The sequence below is a fragment of the Thermobia domestica genome, unplaced genomic scaffold, assembly GCF_964235325.1.
Source record: "Thermobia domestica unplaced genomic scaffold, izTheDome1.hap1.1 HAP1_SCAFFOLD_1795, whole genome shotgun sequence".
Classification (NCBI taxonomy): Eukaryota; Metazoa; Arthropoda; class Insecta; order Zygentoma; family Lepismatidae; genus Thermobia; species Thermobia domestica.
Genome location: NW_027657503.1, coordinates 4627 through 26415, shown reverse-complemented (window position 1 = coordinate 26415; position 21789 = coordinate 4627). Strand labels below are relative to the sequence as shown.

Here is a 21789-nt window from a genome sequence, read left to right as displayed (position 1 = left end):
CGGTTAGTAAATAGAACTCACCTTACTCGTAAGTAAAATCAGTATAGTAGTTTTAATACTTGGTAGCCTCAATATCTTCAACAAAATGGAGTACGTTTGAGTAACCCCAAAATCTGGTTCACCCTTACTATCTTCTGTAGTGTTATCCTCATGCTTAAATAATGCTATCAATGTTGTGGTCACCAGGAACACGAAGCCCCAAAAGTACAGGAAACCTTAGGAAAGAAAGAAGAAAAAAAAATACACAGAATACTGACAGTGTAAAAAAAATTTTTGAAAGAAACAAAGAATACTTCTCAAAACACTTACAAGGTATGATCAAAAAGTACGGTGAATTAGTTGCACAGCGCCACCTATCGACGTTTTATCCATTTCAATATATAAGTCCGATAGCCTGAACCTTTGAGATGATCAGTTTTAAGTTTGACGAATTGTGATGTGTTAGTTGGCTTCTAGAGGCAGAACCGTGAGGACGTGTTAAGAGAGTCTGTAGCGCGCCAACATTAAGTTTTGTTCTAAGCTGGTAAAAAGTGCAAAGAAGCTCGGAAAATGTTAAAATCAGTGTATGGCGATAAAGCGGTGACACCGAAGAGTATTTGCAAGTGGTATAAGCGATTCACAAATGGCAAGGAGTCGGTTGAGAAACGAGCAACGATCAGGACGTCCTTCGATGCCAGAAACAGATGCAAACGTGCAAAATGTGGCACAAATGATATGTTCAAACGGGCGAATGACCATTCGAGAGCTTTGTGAAAAATTAAACGTCTCGTATATGTCCCTGAAAACCATTTTAACCGCCGATTAAATGAACAAACGACTTCCTCCTTCAACACAAAAACCCCACAGTGCCACACATTGCTTTTGATACCCGAGTTTTGGCCGAAAAAATATTCCTGTCTGTCTACATCCGCCTTACTCACCAGATTTATCACCATGCGACTTCTGGCTCTTCCGAAAAATTAAAACCGTGCTTAAAGGAAAACCTTTGTACACCATTCTTGAGAGTGAGAGGGCCACGACACAGTAGCTGAACGCCCTTCCAAAAGAAGCCTTCCAGAAATGCTTCTAGCCATGGATTCAACGTAGGGATAAGTGTATTGCTAGCCAAGGACAGTACTTTGAAGGATATAAAATGAAATTCCATGTAAGTTTATTACCTTGTTTCTAATAAAATTATTCACCGTATTTTTTGTTTCTAATAAAATTATTCACCGTATTTTTTGTTTCTAATAAAATTATTCACCGTATTTTTTGTTTCTAATAAAATTATTCACCGTATTTTTGTTTCTAATAAAATTATTCACCGTATTTTTTGTTTCTAATAAAATTATTCACCGTATTTTTTGTTTCTAATAAAATTATTCACCGTATTTTTTGTTTCTAATAAAATTATTCACCGTATATTTTGACCACACCTTATAAGTATAGTAGGATAGTGTCAGTGGATATGAATGTTTGCGTTTCAACTTAACTTATTTGCTCGGATGCAGCCGAATAATAAGTGTGCGTGGTCAGAAACGCTCGACTCCCATTAGTAATGATTATTTGAAATGATAAAAAGTTTATAAATGTTCTTCTTACAAAATGTTGAATGTATATTAATAAAACTGACTTGATTTTAACGTCCCGTTCAGCAGCGAGGCTATATGAGACGTGGGCCTACTGATTAACGTGGAATCCAAACCACATGAACTCCCGCCGGGAATGGAACCCAGCTCTTTCACGCCAAAGGCATGTACGCTAACCGCTTAGCCACGAAGTATATCTATAAAGGTACAAGTCTATAACAATAATGACCAAATGCTGATCTCTGAATAAAGTACGAATAATGTATGATTTAGTGTTGTCGATATTCTGTAGATCGCAACATCAGAAATTATTTTTTTTAAACCCTTTAAAATAGAAAATGACAATGCTCAATGTATCCATTAAAAGCAATGCTTGTTCCTCTGTTTGCGTTAAACATTTTTATTTTAATATTTGAATAATAATAAGTTCTTAAATTTCCATCGTTATACTTTTATTTTATTTTTTAATTCCCCCCCTCCCTCAAAGGATGATTCTTATCTTGCTCTGGTCCTCAGTACTTTATAAATTGGCCGAAAATTCCATATTCTATATACCTTGGTTACAGGTATAATTTTTTTCTGGGAACGCACTGTATATTTTAATACATTAATGAAACACGTGAAAGTACACTTCCATCGGTGTAGAATCCCCCCCTCCCCATTCTCTTAATAAGCAAAATTTGAAATGATGCTGCTGTTTTCCGTTAAGCCACTAAAAGATTTTTCTTTAAAAAAATCTAAAAACGTTTTCTTTCTTTGAAAGTTTGTCATATATGCATGTAGCAAGTTAGAACTCTCTAGATATCAGCTCTTCTCCTTAGTATTTCAATTTTGCTCATACCTTAATTATAAAGAAAGTACCGTGACTATCTGCTGTCTTCAGTATTCATGCTGAAAACGTTATTTTTTATCGGGGGTACGATGGTTTAGTAGTTGAACTTATACCTCTGGTGCGAGGGATCCTGATTCGATCCCAGGATATGCAAGTTTGTAGTAGACAACATTGTGTCCGTAGGTTTTCTCGAAGTTCTTCAGTTTCCTCCCGCATTCTCATCCCATCAATCTTTCACGGTCATTCACTTTCACCAATCATCCGTCCTGTTTAGGCTACAGGGCATGAGCGAAATTACACAAAAAATTGACTTTATTTCAATAGGACGCTGTTTTTCCACCATTATCGTGGAGAAGCCACTTGAACTGAGAGCCAGATACCAAACAGATGGATTATCTATGCTAGTTGTACCGACAGTGAATTTCTTTCTTGGCCATCACCTTGGACAGACATTACGCCTTATAAATATTCTCCTTGGGAGCATGTTAAAGACAGAATCTGCAAGCCACCCATAGCATGCTAAGATATCCTCACAGAAGCCATATTGCATCAGTTGGTCGTGAAATGCAACAATGCATATAGAAGTTTAGTGTCGAATACTATGATTACGATATAAGATATTTTGAATAAATAGGGACTTCAAAGTTACATGAGATTGAAAATTTGACTTTTTTTTTTTCATGAGGTTTCTTTCGAAAAATTGCTTAGCTAAGTACCACACGCAATCACGTGGATGATTTTCAATAAACGTATAGATCATAATGACGTTTACTACAATTTGGTATATCAAACCGTTCCGGAGATATGATGCAACACTGCTTAAAATCATGTAACTGCGGGAATTGTTAGAGGTTTGGGTGAAAAGTGCTAAGGAAGAACAGTAGTCTGACAATATGTAGGTTATAATCTGTGGCTTTTAGAGAGATATTCGGATGAAGTTTGTTCTTGGATCGTGGGTGCATGTAAATGAAGAATAAGTCAAAGGAAAATTATGCACAAATATTGGAAGGCATTTACAAGTTTTGTTTAATAAAAAGTGATCCAAATATTTTGATATTTAACTTAGTTGCCTATGTAGATTTGAGTTCAGAGCTACATATAACATAATGAGATAAATGTATATTGGTAACGACACGATTGCAAGGACAAATAGAACTATTGTGTATACATACTGTTACGGGATATGAAGTAAGGACAAGTTAGGACATCTTTATTTCATGTGGAAATTCAACCAGCCATCAATGGAAGCCAAGCAGCCTTCAAGATTTCACTGCCTGATGTTATTAACATCAATATTCTGTTGTACGTCGCTAGCTGACTTTACATTCAAAGATTAATTAACTATTGCTTTGCTGTTATTGAGGAAGTCTTTGTACTTGTAATTTGTAATAAACACTGGTAGCAACTTCCTATTACTTTTTGCCTACCAAACAGTCTCACACGCGACGCTTTTAATTTGCTTTGTTAGATCATTGCTTCTCTCAATTGGTTCGACCTCATTGGCCCCTCATAGTCAGGCTACTACAAGACATGGCCCGTTTCGTTCGTTTACCCACGACACGATGTTACAACAAGGAAGTAATGAATATAGAAGTAAGTACTTTGACTCAGGTGAGTCTCCTTTTGGTTCATTTACCTGTCAACGTTAGCAGCCTCAGGAGCAAGTTTGAGAACTTTGTGTTGAGTCGACATGTAGAAACATGAACTTGGTCAATGTCAGTTTTGGGTAATCGACCACGCTCAGGAAACTCTGTGGTGTCACCATCATCTCATTCTGACGTCAGAGAGACAGTCAGGTCAAAAGCAATTGAGAGAGCACGATCTGGGTCTTTTGGATCTCAACCATAACGCGAGACAGATCGGAGTCTCCCTGCCTTTGGGGTCCGGCATTCAATGCCATGGTTGATTGTCGGACAAGTTTTCATCATGGACTTCATCAGAACAACCCAACCAGCAAGTCACTGGGACCTCGAGGACAGCGCCTAAACATCACCTATGAGTAAGAGGGAGAAGATTGGAACTACTTCGAATTAGGGTGAGACTGTTCAAAATTAGTTGCTATTCCTTTGCTCTACCATCTATCCCTTAACGCCCTTATTACTACCAATTTTCAATGAAAATGCAGCGGTTATTTTCAAATTATTTCAACACTAAATTCATATTCATTATCTTGTCTAATTTTGCTCATGGTTCTAGTCCCCTAAGACTAGTGGTGGAGTCGCCCCCATTTAGTATGTGCTTTATTGCTATAAATTTGGTATTGTTATCCCGCACCTCTTAGGTGCCTCTCGTTTCTATCCCGCTAGTTAAGTGGTGTCGAAACAATACATATGCAGGGTGTTAAAAAATGTGTCATAATATTTTGGAAACAGATTTCTCACATCAAAATAAGAAAAAAAAATGTTCATATGGAGCTGTGCTGAAAAGTGGATAGTTTCAGAGTTATAGGGTGCCGAAAACGTGAAATAAGTGAACTTCATAAGTTCATAGCTCCATTACTATGGGATTTATCATAGTCGGGTCAAGACATCACTGAAGAAGTAGTATGTGAACTATCCAAATATCCATGTTTAAGAATGCTCCAGTACTTGCACACCAACTTTTAGAGAGGTGGGCGGAGAGCGATCAAGTACTTCCAAAAAGCCTCTCTAAAAATTGGTGTGCAAGTACTGGAGCATTCTTAAACATGGATATTTGTATAGTTCACATACTAGTTCCTCAGTGATGTCTTGACCCGACTATGACCGGTCCTATACTAGTGGAACTATGGACCACTATGGACCTTTGAAGCTCATTTCTTCACGTTTTCGGCACCCTATAACTACGAAAGTATGCACTTCCGACCACAAGTGCATCTGAACTTTTTTTTTCGTATTTTGGTGGAATCTATCCCCAAAATATTGCAACAAATTTTTTGTAACACCCTGTACACCTTTATTTCATTACTACAGAGACAAAAGAAAGTAACAATCATCTTTAAAATACCCCAGAAGCATGTCATTTAAAGCAATATTGCAATTTCTGCCAGTATTTTTCTGGAACGGCTTGAGATAACAAATTACTACAAAGAGCATTATCATCTTAAATCTATTGACCCCTCTGTGTCATTACATGTGATATTTATCTAAGTACTTTTTCCAAATAAAGCCTTTCGGGGGGGGGGGGGGCGAGGAGTCAATTTTCAAGTCTCTGTAACTCCGTTTCTAAATAACTAAAACAACTCTATGACCTATAGAACCCGAAGGTTCATTCCCACGTTCACAAAAGCTTTCCATCGACTTCTGTCCTTAGCCAACTGGATCCAGTTTCTACTTTGTATTCCTACTTCTACGAGATCAATCTAAATATTGTCCTTCCATCTGGTCGTTTTCCGATTGGATTTTTAGCTAAAATCTTCAAACTCCTACTTTATTTCATTCTGTTCCTACTTATTCCAAGTACCTTATATAATGATGGTAATATTCGACATATATAGTATGAATGTTTTTTGCTGCACCCCTCTCACTTAGTTTGCATCACTGAACAATAGATCTAATACGGTATGTTCTCATTTAATACGAGGAATGATCGAAAAGAAAAAAAAAAAGTTTGCAAATCATAAAACTTTTAAGTTATTCACTGTAACTTAACGAAAATTTATTTGTAGATGAATATCCTGTCTGTCTTGGTGAAGGTTTGAAGACTTCTGATACTGATCATGTATACCCGAGAAGCGGGCATTAAAAATTACACTCGTCTGGATCAAGAGAAGTGAGATCAGTGGTGCGTTTCCTGTGGGCCAAAAACACCACACCTGCTGCCATTCATAGGGAGATTGTAGTGGTGTATGAGGAAGGCTAAATTTCAAAGCTACATGTAGGGAAGTGGAATCATGCTTTTAAAGAAAGACGGATCAATATTGTTAATGACAACCTTGAACACAGCGGTCGATCCACTACTTCAACCACTGAAGTTACGCTTGGAACGACTAGAGCACCCTCTCCTCCTTTCTACAGCCCCGATCTTGCCCAAATGACTTTCACCTTTCCCCTGCTGTAAAACAACAAATGGATGGTCACCATTGTCTGGCATGTGATTACGTCAAAACCGCTCGAGAACTTGCCGCGGATTTCTATGCAAATGATATACAAAACTATCTGCTGTTGCGATAAGCGGTTGAACAAAAACTGTAATTACATCGAGGACTATTCTTGAGTGCCCACTATCATCAGGTGTGTTGATCTTCCACCTATGTTTCACACATAAGCCATAATAGGCTTTCTAATTTTTTTTTCAATCATCCTTCGTATATAGTATTGAAATTTTCAATAACATGACGTAGTGCTACTTGAAATAAAATATAATTATGTGTTGCGCTGGCAATACTGCTAATCTGGTAGTATCACAGACTATGTCAAAATATGTCACGCTGCTCTTATTTCCATGACATAAAATACCAATGTTTTTTTGTTTATTATAAAGGTAACCAAGAAAGTTCTGTCGCTTTTTCACCCACCACTTTGAACATTGATATGTCACCTAAGACGTACCTGAAGACCAAGAACAGTCCTCATCAGCATCGACGATCTTCTGCCAACGTTCTGGAAGGTCATGGATCCCATCGCGGTAGAACTTGGTGGGCCGTGAAGCGAATTGAAGGTATCAAGTGCATTTTGCACCTCTACTAGGGATTTGAACTGGCGTTCCCTAAGGTGATTGTCCGAGGAATGAAACAGGTGATAATCGGGCGGTACAATATCCGGGGAATATGGCGGATGCAATAGTGAAAAAATGAAATGAAATTTTGAGTTTTACGTCCCACGATTATGCCGGTTAGGCTAAAGGAGACGGTGATGATGAGAGATGAATGAAATGGTGGAATAAAGAAAGTGGGAGGAAACGGGAGAACCACGAGAAAACCCGCACACACGGTGTTTGTCCACCACAAAGTTCACTTGGCGGAAGCAGGGTTTGAACCCGGGACTCCAAGCACCAGAGGTGAACGCTCTACTACTGAGCCACCGCGGACCCCGCGGATGCAACAGTATTTCCCATCCAAGACGCAGAATAGTGTCCCGGGTCTGAATATCTTTCTTCCAGCACGTGGTACGTCTTCGAGTGTTTCGTCTCAGTCCTTAAACTTGTTAAACCATCGCTGCACTGTCCGCGTAGTCACAACACCTTCAGGCCACGGGTATCTCTAGCGAGGGGGACAGAGGTGATGCGTTTCCCCCAAATATTTTGAGTACGAGATAAATGGATGAATGCTGAAAGTATTTAGATTTACATGGAAGAAGTAAAAACATAAGGAAAACAAAAGTTATGTCTGTTGCTAACATTAGATTGGTGTGACTAAAGTGTTCGCCTCACGTGTGCTACTTTCATTTTTATTTTTTTAAGTTACACTTCTTGGTTAGTCAAAGTAGTCTCGGAAGCAGGAACACACATTTTTCATTGCTTAACCAGCAACAATTGAATTCTATGACGAAGAAAGACTGGAGGAGGGAAGGAAAGGATGTATAGAAAGTTGATATGCGAATTAAGAAGGGAAATCTATACAAAGACAAGGAAATATACAATTAAAGCGGTGACAAGAGGAATTAAAAAGGATATAAAAATTTGAATAATGTATATGAAGGTAAATTTCATTTAAATAGAAGGGAGCAAGGGAGAATATAGAAAATACAGAAGGAAAGGAGCCTGAATGAGCGAATTACAACTTGAGGAAGATGGAAAGAATATATTGAGGAGCGGGGTGATAGCAAAAATAAGCTGAATATTTTAGATATTAAAACGTAAAATGAAGTAAACGAGGATGGTTCACTGCACAAGTTCAAAAACATATTGCAAAATGAAAAAGGTAGATAATATACCATTTGAGTTTATTAAGAATACAGAGGAAGGATAGTCAAAAATTTGAAATTCACAATCAAATCAAAAGTGTTATCCTAAGACTTCTTTCAAAGAGTTAAGATCTTGTTAGCTAAATAATCGAAATACATGAGGACTATAAAACTAGACTGCTGCTAATGCGTTTAAGAACACTGAGTATGAATGTCAAGGTAAAGAAATTATCGAACCATATTATAAATGAACTATTTTTTTCGGGGGAAGGGAGGTAGCCTACCAGTGATGGAAGAAAATTATGATGAATTGTGTTGGTAAAGGTAGAGAGAGGGGATCCCGTTAATAAAGCAGATTCCAGTTTACACATAATCTTGACGTAACCTTAGTTGGGGTCTACTAGTATTCTAGTCGTCCCCGTCCCCCTCAATTTTAACATGCCAGAGACGCCCATGGCCCTCACCAAAAGCGTGGCATATCTTCCGCCCCGCTGCAGCAGCGTTTGACCCCAGTTTGAACTCGTACAGCATACATGCCCTTATGACGCTCTGTGGAGGTCCCATGTTCACTTTGTCCTTACGCAAGTTCATGGTGTAACTGAACTGCCACAACCAAGTAGTATGTTGGGTATACCCACACCAACAACTGACCTTCGCCTTATCTCCATTCGCATGCAAGTCACGGTGTGAGGGCCAAGTGAACACAGACCTCCACAAAAAGCGACAGAACTTTCTTGGTCACCTTTATAGTTTATAGTTTAAAAGTAGTTATAAGGGCATTTTAAGATGAATGATCCACCATGTATATACACGCAGGGTTATTACAAATGATTGACCCGATTTCATAAATTCGCTGTAGCTTTACTGTTAGACATATTGTCACAAAACCTTGCAGACGTATTACAAAAAAAAAAAAAAAAAAAAAAAAAAAAAAAAAAAAAAAAAAAATACAGGTTAGCTTTTTATTTTTTTCACGAGAGCGCAGCAGTGAGCATTTATTCACGATGGCGAGAGGTGCAGGAAAAGCTTGCATGTGCTCGAGATTCATTCACATCAGTATGTCCTAACAATGCAATGACAATTCCGAACGAAGTTAAACAAAGATCCACCAACTGCCAAGTCCATTCGGCAATGGTATGCACAGTTTTTACAGCTTTAGGATGCCTCCGTGGATCAGTGATAAAGCAATATTTTTTTGTGAATGACTCAGTGAACAGACACAACGTGCGAATCTGGGGGACAAAGAGTCTTCACGCTGTCGTGCTGCACATTAGAAACTCGCCAAAGGTTAGTGTGTTAAAAGAACTGAGCTGGCATCAATAGTGCTTTCCAACGGGTTGACAGGGAAATGCTAGAACGAATGTGGAAACATCTTCATTATCAACTTGATATTTGCAGAATTGCTTAAGGGGGTGGGGGAGGCATATAGAGCACTTATGTCAATAAAAAACTTTTTGAGCTTTCCAATACGTCTGCAAAATTTTGTGACAGTATGTTCAACAATAAAGCTACAGAGAATTTATGAAATCAGGTAAATCATTTGTAATAACCTTATATACAAACTAAAGTTTTTATAAAGAATATTTGTTCAAATAAATGTATCAATTTCTGTGTCGTGTACATTTTAATTTCTTGACGATCGTTTAGTGGATTACTGTATTTTACGGTCTATAAGACGCACTTTTTTTTTTTTCTTCGAAAAATTGCCTCCAAAATTTAGGTATCTTATACTCGAAATTAATATATAGAAATGTTTGATTTAAAATTCCCGCCAGTCTTGAAAATGGCCATATATTCGATGCCGCGGGAAACCTATCTTTATCTGGCAACATTGGATTCAACTGGCAGCAGCAGTACACCGATCCGACGAACATGAGTTGCGGGGATTCACAAGCTTGATAAACACTGTCTCCCTCCCGCCCCACCATCTAATAATAAAAATTGTAAAAATGTTACGGTATTTTCTTTAAAAAAATAATAATAAAGCTTAAAAATGAAAGTGTGTCTTATAGTTCGTAAAATACGGTATCTGTCAGCTTCGTCAGTGATGTAAAATCATATACGGAATCAAGAAAACGGAAGAATGGAAGAATCAGAGAAACACCTATAATTTCTTACATCAGAGATATATGTGAAAGAGTTCAACACAACAAGCGTTCCGGTGTGATTACAATTAAGAAAGACCTAGATCCCCAATTAACAGATTACAAAGTTTTTTTTTCTTTCTTTTTTTAAAACCGTTTTTGTATATTTATTGCAGTACAATTGGTTATAACAAACGTTCTTACTTACCAGCTAAAGTTACAATGCCCTTTGTAGATGGTTCACTTCTTAAATATGAATTACAGAAGTCAGCCGATTCCAGAGCCATGAAAACAACATATCCCAGAAAATATCCAGCTGTTTGTCCAACGCTATTACAAGTTGACGCATGACCAACATTGCATCTAAAATAGAGAGATCATTACACAATCTCTAATTAACCAAAAGCACAATTAGAACATTACAGGACCTAAATGGATACAAAGTAAAATTTATAGTATAAATTCAGCTCTTATACTAAAAACGAGAGAAAAGATAATACTTCATTTTATTCTACAAACCCTGTGCTCTGATCTACAGGAATAGATCACAGGTGTCAGAAGACACACCCACGCCACTGGTCACATACGCCAACATTCACTGCAGCCACATGTTTCAGAGAAATTTGTCAAACTAATCAGAACAACACACTGAGCAAGGTTATGTGATAATATATAAAAAACACAATCACGTAACAGTTTCAACACAATAACTCTGTCTTCATCAGACACAAGACAGTTATTGTATTGGAACTGTTAAGCGATTGTGTGTTTTATATATATTATCACATAGCCTTGCTCAGTGTGCTGTTGTGAGTAGTTTGACAATATGAAAACAAGGCCTGACAGAATAGAAATGTGTCATAGAAACTACATTTACATTCGGTCATAGCACCCACATTACACCGGATGTTCAAGGTTGGTCAGATAAGTCACTGACGACAACGGACACTGGAACCGCCAGTGTGCAGCAGTACCAGGTTGTTTTTCATACGTATCATTGTAATTAGATTTACAGTCCCCCTAATAATTGGAAAATATTCTGTGATTAAAGTTATTATTAAACTTGTAAAATCTGGATATTAATTTACACTAGTATCGCCTGCTCATGATATTCTGTTGCAGAAAGTGCTGGTTACTATTAGTTAGCCATACATTCAATTCGGTCCAGGGCAGGGCAAAACTGGTCCGCATGGAAGTCTTAGGTGCATCCGTAGGAGTAGGCGTGTTAATAATAATGAGTATGTATATAGAGGAATATGTTTGAAAAGTGTCTCGTAAGAGTACGGACTGGCGATAATACAAACTTGACGCAAAATGGGAAATTGTTAAGAAGTTTTAATGACATTAGAATATGACTTTTGTAGAACAATGATTAATCTGTATGTGGAGGCACTCGTATTAACCCTACGTATACCAAGGTGGGTTAACAATTGACCACACTTTTATTAGGATAAGAACTTTAATAGATGCTTCTTTATTATCGTGTCATAACTCAAGTTTTGTGCCAAAAATAATATCAAGTTTATTTCCTGTCATTCAATATTTTAATTTCTAGAAACTAACTCGAAGTTAAAGTGGTGGACATAACGTACCCTCCCTTGGTTTAACGTGTTACCATAACGTGCTTGAGGTTTTTCCAAAGTTGCAGAATCTGACACTAGGCGTCGCTACGAGTACAGCTGACGCAAAGCTTAAAAGACTTGCTGGTTTCAGAGTGATGATATTAAAAGTGGAACCATTGGGTGGGCACGACACCTCACACCAAGGGAGCCTTAAAAAAAATGTGAATCACATAAACCAATATTTTCTGTCCCCGAAAATGTAATATTCTTCTCTATTTTGTGCATTGGGACAGAAAATGTAATATTCTTCTCTATTTTGTACATTGGGACAGAAAATGTAATATTCTTTTCTATTTTGTGCATTGGGACAGAAAATGCAATATTCTTCTCTATTTTGTGCATTGGAACAGAAAATGTAATATTCTTCTCTATTTTGTGCATTGGGACAGAAAATGTAATATTCTTCTCTATTTTGTGCATTGGGACAGAAAATGTAATATTCTTCTCTATTTTGTACATTGGGACAGAAAATGTAATATTCTTTTCTATTTTGTGCATTGGGACAGAAAATGCAATATTCTTCTCTATTTTGTGCATTGGAACAGAAAATGTAATATTCTTCTCTATTTTGTGCATTGGGACAGAATATGTAATATTCTTCTCTATTTTGTGCATTGGGACAGAAAATGTAATATTCTTCTCTATTTTGTGCATTGGGACAGAAAATGTAATATTCTTCTCTATTTTGTGCATTGGGACAGAAAATAATGATTTATGTGATTGACACTTTTTTAAGCCTCCCTAAGTATGCAGTGTTACGCGTAACCTCTTGGTGTATGGGAGGTAGGACCAAATATGAAAATTCGCTAACAAATAGGGAATTGATTACTTTTGTAAAGAAACAATAAATTTACACTCTGGTAATATTGTTTTTTATATGCCTGTAAACAGAATAAATGTGAACAGGAATTCACCACTGTGTAAATTATGTGATGCAGGTAACAAAATTGAGTCTATGGGATTGGATTTATTTCAGTATGAATTTAAAACTTTTAAGCGAAAGGGTTTTCAGTTACTAAATGATACATCGTAGAATATTTTTGTACAGCATATGTAAAGGGTAAAAAAAGATTTATAGCACTATTTCGTGTTACCAATATTAGTTCCATATTTGGAGTTGGGTTGCATATCCTTTCGATAATGATGTATAAACTTTGTACTTTGTAATTGCCTTTGGGTGTAAAGTACAAATAAATTATTATTATTGTACACATACTGTTCCCGTGTTCATTGACAACCCACTGGTCTAGCGGCTAGCACGTGTGTCCTTGGTGTACATGGTTCCGGGTTCTATTCCCGGTAGGAGAGTACAAAAAATTTAATTCCACCATGATTTACTTTCAGTAATTATTAATTTTTTTTTTTTTTTTTTTTTTTTTTTTTTTTTTTTTTTACTCTATAGGGCATAACTGTGGGACGTTAAACATAAAAATTCATTTCATCCTTTCCGTCCATTGGCGTCTGTGACCAGTAGCTTGTATGACCAATTTTGTGCGTGTTGTAGCTTCTATGTCGGCTATGACCGAACGCTCATGTGGCTTGCATGACCGATTTTTCTGAAAGATGAGACTGCAAGTGATCGTTAACATCTATGACCAGTGGATCTTGTATCCGATTTTATGATGTGGCGTCTGTGACCCTCATGTATAAATGGAATACTCGAACAAAAGAGTATCCATTTTTTAGTTTCAAAACATTACTACAAATTTTGATTTTCCTTGAAATGTATAAGGCCCAGAAGTCTTAATAATGGTTTTAGCAGCAAGATAATGTTTGGTATACGACTACTATTAAAAACTTAATAATAAAATTGATTTTTTATGACTGTATATTTATCCTGTGAAGAAGTTGCAAGAGTTCAGTTTCCTTTATCGGTCACAATATACGGAGATAAATTAGCGCACGAAACTCAATCTAGTCAAAATTAAATTTCCCTATCCGAAAAGAAAATACAATCACTGTCTAGAAAGCACTCAGATAACTAATTTGCCAAAAACTGGAATATCAGGGTATCCATTTACTTGGCGAGTACGAATTCCTTGACTTTTTCAAGTTTTCCACAACACCATTTACAAATTTAAAAGTCTGTATAAAAACGTAAAAAGCATAAAAAGCAACTATATTTACGTTACCAAGCGGTTCCTCATCTCTAAACACGTACATATATATAGTGTGGATGTGGGTGTAGACAGAGAAGTTTAGCGAAACAAACTCATTTATTTTATAAAATATCCCCTACCAAATAGCCGGGTAAAAGAAAAAGAGAAATGGTTTTTGAGAAGTAAAAATCCATACTTAAAACTTCCCTGATTTTCCTTTTCTTTTTTTTTCTATCACTTAAAACTTCCCTGATTTTCCTTTTCTTTTTTTTTTTTCTATCATGAAATTCTCTGTTTTCTCCACGACTTTCTATCACTAAGCTAGATTCCTTGACTTTTCCTGGTTTTCCATATTTTCCAGGTCGATCCGAACCATGAATACATAAAATTATAATACTATAACTGAAAAATTGACAGATAAAGGAAACAATAGCCTATCACTAGATAAATACACAGACTTAGTAAGGTTAGTAGTGCTAGGAATTTTAGGTGCTACGCCTTACTTTTTTTTTCTTTCAAAATGCCCAAATTAGTTTGTCCTGCAAAGAGAACACTAAGTGAACTTTCCTGTGTTTTAGTTGCACTTTTCTTTCAGTGTAAATACCTTTTTTCAATATTACTTTGTTTGCACTTTTTACATTTTTCTCCTTTACTGCGTTTGGACAAGCAACACTGATCGTGTGCGGTTACATTACTTTTCGTTCAGTACAATTTCGCTAGGCAAAAGCTATTAAATAGAGCTCCTTCGTGGTTAAGCGGTTATTGTACGCGCCTTTGGCGTGGGAGACACGGATTCGACTCCCGGTGGGAGCTCATGTGGTTCGGATTTCATGTTAATCAGTAGGTCCACATCTCATATAGCCTCGCTGCTGAAAGGGACGTTAAACTCAAAATCACCTCAACTCAACTCAAAAGCTATTGAATAAAAAATAACGGGAAGGTTATATCACAGAGACCAATCACAACAATAACAATCGGTACGGTAATATTCAATGCTTTTCTAGATTCAAATATTTACGTAGTAACCGGAGATGAGCCTCATTGAAAAAAGAAACACTGAAATGTTAAATATGGGCCTATTATCTGTTCTAAGTGTTTTCTGTACTTTTCACTTCAATAACAATCTGTTCTGGGACTTGTTTAGGCAGACCTTTTAATACATGAGTGAATTTTGAGACTTTACATATTGTCACGGACTATATTAAACTCATGTATTAAACTTTTGTCCGCGATTGTACTTTTAGTTTATTACTCTTCAAAATGACTTGCGAAAGATGTTGAAAGGAAACTTTGGATATTTCAAAACTCAATTGTAATTAACTAAAAATACTTTATCTGTAAAACCTGATTTGTAATTCTGTCTTAGAATTTGTTTCCAAGTGTTTTGTCAACTACCTTACACGTTTAAGTTCATGCATTGACAAAAATGATGATAGAAGCATACTCCTGTACGTACACGTGCCAATTATTTTCACCACCAGTGCAGTAAGTGCAAGACCTCAGCATTAGTCAAGGAACAAAACGACTTGGATTCTCGAAGTCCTGGAAGGACTCCTTATCCAACCTTAACATTAGAATTAAAGTTACGAATACTAAAGTGTTTCATCTATAGGACTTCTATTATACGATCATAAATAAGTCTACCACATAAAAAGTAAGTATGTATCCATTTCATATTTGTCCATGCTTAGTCATGATACGGTGGACACTTGGAACAATTCTACGGACAATCATTCTCCGAAGCTCAATTCTTTTCATTTCACCACAAACAGAATGTTAATTAATATTGGCGTAGGAATTACACAGTCACGCAAAAAAATAAGTTCTGTGCACCGGACCACAGTTTTTTTTTTTTTTTTTTTTTTTTAAGGGAGAAAAACTTTAGTGATTTTAGATAGGGAGAATGCACGTAACACAGCCATACAAAAAGCAAAAGTTCTGTGCAGCGTGGTCCAGGGTATGGTTTCGATGTATTTTGATACGCAGAATCGAAATTTCGAAACCTTGGGACGATGGACAGTGTCAATTTTGTTTTATGTACGAAAAACGTATGTGCTGTTTTACGTACCAAAATTCGCTGAACTTTTTCGCCCATAAAAGTAAATTGACACAGTCGATTGTCTTGGGGTTTCGAAATTAGAATTCTGTGTACCAAAATACATAGAATTTATACCCCGGGGTCCAATGCACAGTTTTTTTTTTTTTTTTTTTTTTGTATGGCCATCTTACGCGTATTCTCCCTATGCAAAATCGCTAAAGTTTTCCCCCCATAAAAATAAAACAAAAAAAAAAAAAAAAAAAAAAGAATAAATAAATAAAAACATGGTCGATTGTCTTGGGGTTTCGAGATTTGGATTCTGTGTCACAAAATACATTGAATCCATCCCTGGGGTTCGGTGCACAGAACTTTTTTTTTTTTTTTTTTTTTTCGTGTGTGTATGTGTGCTTATGTTTGTGTGTGGCTGTGTTATCGATGTCCAGATTTCTAAGAAAAGTTGGATGTTGCTATGACTTACAACACCTCTCGCATATGTCCCTAAATCATGTTAATCACGGATAATTCATAGCATAACAGCAATATGATGTAACTAGTTTTGATACTGTTTGTATGAATTTGAAATTTGTACCGTTTCTTCCACAATTTTGCACCGCTCTTGCCAAAATTTTACACATAAAATTCCTAGTTATTAAATATACTTAAATTGATCAACTTATTTTTAAGCTATGAACAGAAGAAAGTCAAGAATTGAAAAAGCAAGATTTACTGATTGCTGCACAATAAGCCTTTATATGACAAGAAAATCGACTAATATTATTGTTATACCTCAGTCTATGAGTAATATTACGAGAGCATGCTGTACTTAGCTTAATTATAATATAAAACTAATGACGAGGACCCCAAGAGAAATCACCTTTATCTAGTGCATATCTCCACAGTAGCCCAGATGAACTAACTATATAAAGGTAGTGCAGATGAATATTTAAAAGGGGCAATATACCTCTTCAGCATTGTTAGTGCCCATCCATCAACAACAATGTCCTGTGTTGCAGCAAAAAAATTAAGAATGAAGAAAATAGCTGTCAAAAAAGTCACATTCGGCTTATCATAAACCAACTTTTCAATGCCATCAGCACCTGTCACCAACTTCTCAGAACCCAAAAGGCTATCGACAATCAGCGAAAGCAACAGCATAAATAAGCCAAGAAGATATTGTGTTGGTATAAGCCACGTCTTTCTTCGTCCAAACCACGAAATAAAACACGAATCCACTATAGGTGCCCACAACAGTTTAAGACTGAAAGGCCAGTACACAAAGCTGAACTCCGCTTGTTCCTTGTAGCTGACACCACGATTTTGCAACATCATCGGGATACTGGCAGTCAGTCCCAGCGGAATACCTTGAAGAAGGTATAAAAACAACAGCACTGCTATGTTCCAAGCATCACCACCACGTTCACTTTTAAAATCAGTCACATCATTCATGTTCACAACTTTGGTCCCTTCTCGTTTGCGCAAGTCCATATTTATGTTATTTACATGTGACATGGCTAGTGTTACCACAATATACCCTGAAACGAAACAAAAAATTAAAATTAAGAAGTAAACATATGCACACACATACATATATATATATATATACTTACAGACTAAGGAAACTTTGTTTACTCGCCTTTCTTATTTTGATCAATTATTAGAACAGAAATGATGTTAAGTACAAGAACCTGTTTAACTGATCGAGGATAAAACGAACAGAATTTGACCAATGTCGGTCTGGAAGTGTTTGCTAATTAAGAACATTTCTGGTAATTTGTATCTTTGATTATTACGAAACAGTATTCAACGGGAAAGCAACTGATGCTCGAACTTTTCCCTCGCCCTTTAAGTTTTATTATTATTATTATTATTATTATATTTTACTAATATGGTGCGTACACTTCTCCAAACCTTAAATGCGGATATGAATTTTTCTCAGTTCGTTAAAATAGGCAGTTTGGCAACTATGTATTGAAGGGAAAACAGCAGCGAAACTTCCAAATATAGCTCACAGTTCGCTGCTGAAAATATTTAGTTCCTATTTTGTTGTTTACTGCAATGCAACTTTAACAACAAAACAGTAATTTGCCAAACAAATTGGTTGTAATTAAAGAAAACACGAACGCTTTTCGACTCCCTCCCCCCCCCCCAAAAAAAAAAAAAAGAGGGCTGTTTAGGAGCTGGTTAGCTATCAATACAATTGAAGGAAAACTCTACTATTGTTTCGAAAGCCGTGGATGTTAAGTAGTTTCTTTATATTGGAATTTAATACTTTCGAGGCTGGTTCGAATTCAACTGGGTAACTTCACTTTTTAAAAACTTGTTTTTACTATTCTTGGGTGTTTTTTTTTTCTTCTTCTTCTTCTTTCTTCATTATATGTATTGCACGAGGACGATTGACAACTTTCCAACCAAACCAAAAATAAAAATTTGCACATGTGTGAAATCTTTTCTATTTTTCCCAACGTAACTCCTAATTCAAGTCACTTTTTATATTGTCCTATAAGATTTTCGTAAAGCTGAAAAACATAATGAAATGTACTGTTCGAGAAATCACTATCAGCTATAATAATTTCTTCATCACTACTAGAACGTAGTCCATTATTATTAATAATATTAAGCTAGGGAACAGAAGAAGAAAAAAAAAAAAAAACATTTGAAGATACTAAATCTGATGAGACAGCATTTTATTTCTTGGCATTTGCTGTTAGATCTGTAACCTTTCTGCTGTCTTGGTCCATCAGAATGATTTCAGACAGCTTTTCACGGCATTTTCAGTCTTTTCACTTAAACGCCTTAATAGTTCGCAATAGTATACTCTAGTTACCATAGCACATTTTGGTAAAGAATTCACCACAAGAATGCCCTCAGAGTTTCATTAAACACTGACCATTTCTTTACCTCAAATCCGTTACTAAGTATTTTGGAAGTGGGGATGAAGTGTATTTTCCACTGCTTTGAAATCTGTCTTATTTTTCCAGGTTCAAAGTGGTGGATGTAACTCATATTCTGAGTCACAAATCTTTACTAAATCCCGATGACAGAACTTTCTTTGTCTTTCTGCGATGAGCTTTTGTAAGTCAAAACTTTTTTGCAATAATTCCACATTAAAAAATCAAGATGATCAGTTCCAGCAGAAGAAACACTTGTGATTGTTAAATATATGCTTTATACGACGTGAAAAACAGGTTAAATACGAGTCGTCCGTGCATTTTAAGACATCTATACATAGCATTCACGTTTTTATACTTTTCTGTTGGCTATTTTATTTCCTCTGGCAGCTTTTTCTGCACAGGCGCGGCAAATTTTCTGCGATCACATCGCAGATCGCGGCATGTTCTGCTATGGGGACTAAAATATATTTGTATCTTCTTTATAAAGATAAAAAAGATGTACTCACAAGCAAGTACACTTTTCTCCCAGGAAAGCAGGAAACTTTGTCCGAGGAAGAGATTAAAATGTGTTGAGACTGCACTGGGGCACTATTTGATATATCTTTCCTCGGCGGAAGGCATTTTGTTAACTCAAGAAAAAGAGAGAAGGAATACAGGGTGTCTACTAAAATTTCAAAATGAAATTTCGTGACCTTTTCTTTACTAAACCATAAAATTTCGTAACATTCTCAAGTGCGAATTTGGATGCGATCTGGTAGTGTCTAAAGCCGACAATAGACATTTTTGATGGTGAATTTTCACGTTTTATAGAACAAATTTTCCGTTCTGCACTTATATTTGTACAGATTAAAAAAATTCGTGACTCAAAAGCTAAATTTCATGACTTTCGTGACGGATAGACACCCTGGAATAGTATACCTGGAAAAAACACTGCATTAGCTGTCGGCTGCGTTCACCATTCAGAATATTTGGAAACCTATCTAATCAATATTTTCCTCATGCTTAGCCACAGACCTGTGTACTCAGCACTCTGTCACTGTGTATTGTAACCTCTCGACATACATTCTAAACCTAACCAAAAAGTATTAGATGTAATACTTTTAGGTAGTATTTATTGAACCTTGCTATGATGTTATATCTAATTTGGTATTAGTATCGACTTTTTATTCTGTTGTTAGAAGTCCAGAGAAACAGAACAGTGAGCAAAGTGTAACCAAACGAAGAAGTTGACGGTGAGAGCTGTTATTGAATATCTCCACAAGAAAGGTTTCAAACCTCGGGAGATCCACGCCGACATGGTTTCTAGTTTAGGTGATAGTGCCTCCTTCATATGCTACAGTGGAGAAATGGGGAGCCGAATTTAAGAGGGGAGAACTTCCATTGGAGATGACACTCGATTAAGAAGCCCCGCTGAAGCACTCTCAGAAGAACATTAGCAAAGTGCATGAAATAATCATGAGTGATCGGCGAATAACCATTAGGCACATTGTTGAGACTTTAAATAAATTAATTGTTATGAAACGAAGAGACTTTAAGTAAATGTTTCATTAAATATCCATCGCCAGCGTTACAGGCTACAAGGATAGCGCACAAGAATAGGATAGAAATGTGCAAGAGAAATTTCACTGAAACAATACCACTGGATATAAAATTTTGTAGGAAACGTTAATAAACAGCATTGTATTTCGTTTAGCAGTGTTAATCTTCTGAAAAATTTAGTGCTGAGAATGGCAATAACCTTCTGTTGAAATGTTCAAGATAGGAATATATTCTGAGTAGTTTCGGTAAATAAAACTTTCGGAGAATGTAACTTAGAGAAAATCGTAGGTACAGGTTAGAAATTTGCATCAAGAGAATGGAAGCTAGTAAACTAGATCAAACACAACGTATTTCCATTTTACTTCACAGAGGGCACTCGACTAGAGATCTACGCAATATACAAAGTCAAAAATGCCATATTACTCTGACCATACATCTTACGCTGTTAGTCGGTTTAATCCTACAGGCAGAGGTTTTGCAACTCAAAACGTACTTTTTGCTACGATTCTGGGAAGTTTGCAACTACGATCACAAAGTACATGAATATAAGAATCCATTTTCTGTATATCTTGGTACTGAAAGATGCATTCGTGCAATGCGCATCACTCAACACTTTGTATCTTACTACTGAAAGCCACTTTTGGTGCAGATCAAAAATGCCGTGGCTTTTTTTTTTTTTTTTAATTCGCAGATAAAATCTGTTGATCCACAAAAGATTAAGGAATTTATTTATGTAGCAGAAGGTGTTACGTGATTTGTGCTCATAGAAACAGTAATAAGAAGTACGGTTTATTACTATGGGGTCATCATATGTCAGTTCAACCAACGTATGACACCCATCGACAGCGACTTTTACAATATTTTGACAGGAGTTTTTATTTATTTATTTACTAGTAAAGGAATATAGCAAAATTTTAGATTTTCTGGCTGCAGTGTTTCAGCTCGTTAAAGTCTGTCAGTAGTCTACAATATTAGTGATTATAGTGCACAGCGAAACAAAAATAATCAGAGAAAATGGATGAAGTTAGCTAGTGTCACGATTTCTGTTTTATTGTGTTCAATATACTTTGCAGTACTATTCTAATTGTTATTTGGGGAATTAGCTAATCCGGTTATTGAAATATAAATACTAATATATTTAACTTACAAGGAAATATTTTCCGGTGTCACACGAAATGTGGAACGAGACTATGGTCAATCGATTTGTGTTAGTGAACAAGAAAAGACATAGGCGGGAAAAACCCTCGATCGCAACCGTTCCGTATTATGGGGGGAAGAGTAAGAACACTGCCAA

At 36.3% G+C, this 21789-nt stretch overlaps 1 protein-coding gene across 1 annotated transcript; it reads right to left on the bottom strand.

Annotated features, from left to right (window-relative positions):
* Positions 1-3: 3 nt before the first annotated feature.
* On the bottom strand, positions 4-17593 carry LOC145678065 (acetyl-coenzyme A transporter 1-like). The gene is made up of 3 exons (XM_081748220.1): positions 17027-17593; positions 10515-10669; positions 4-215 (listed from the first exon to the last, which is right to left on the bottom strand). The coding sequence occupies exons 1-3, from the start codon at positions 17572-17574 to the stop codon at positions 4-6; spliced, it is 915 nt and encodes a 304-aa protein (XP_081604346.1). The 5' UTR covers positions 17575-17593.
* Positions 17594-21789: the final 4196 nt, after the last annotated feature.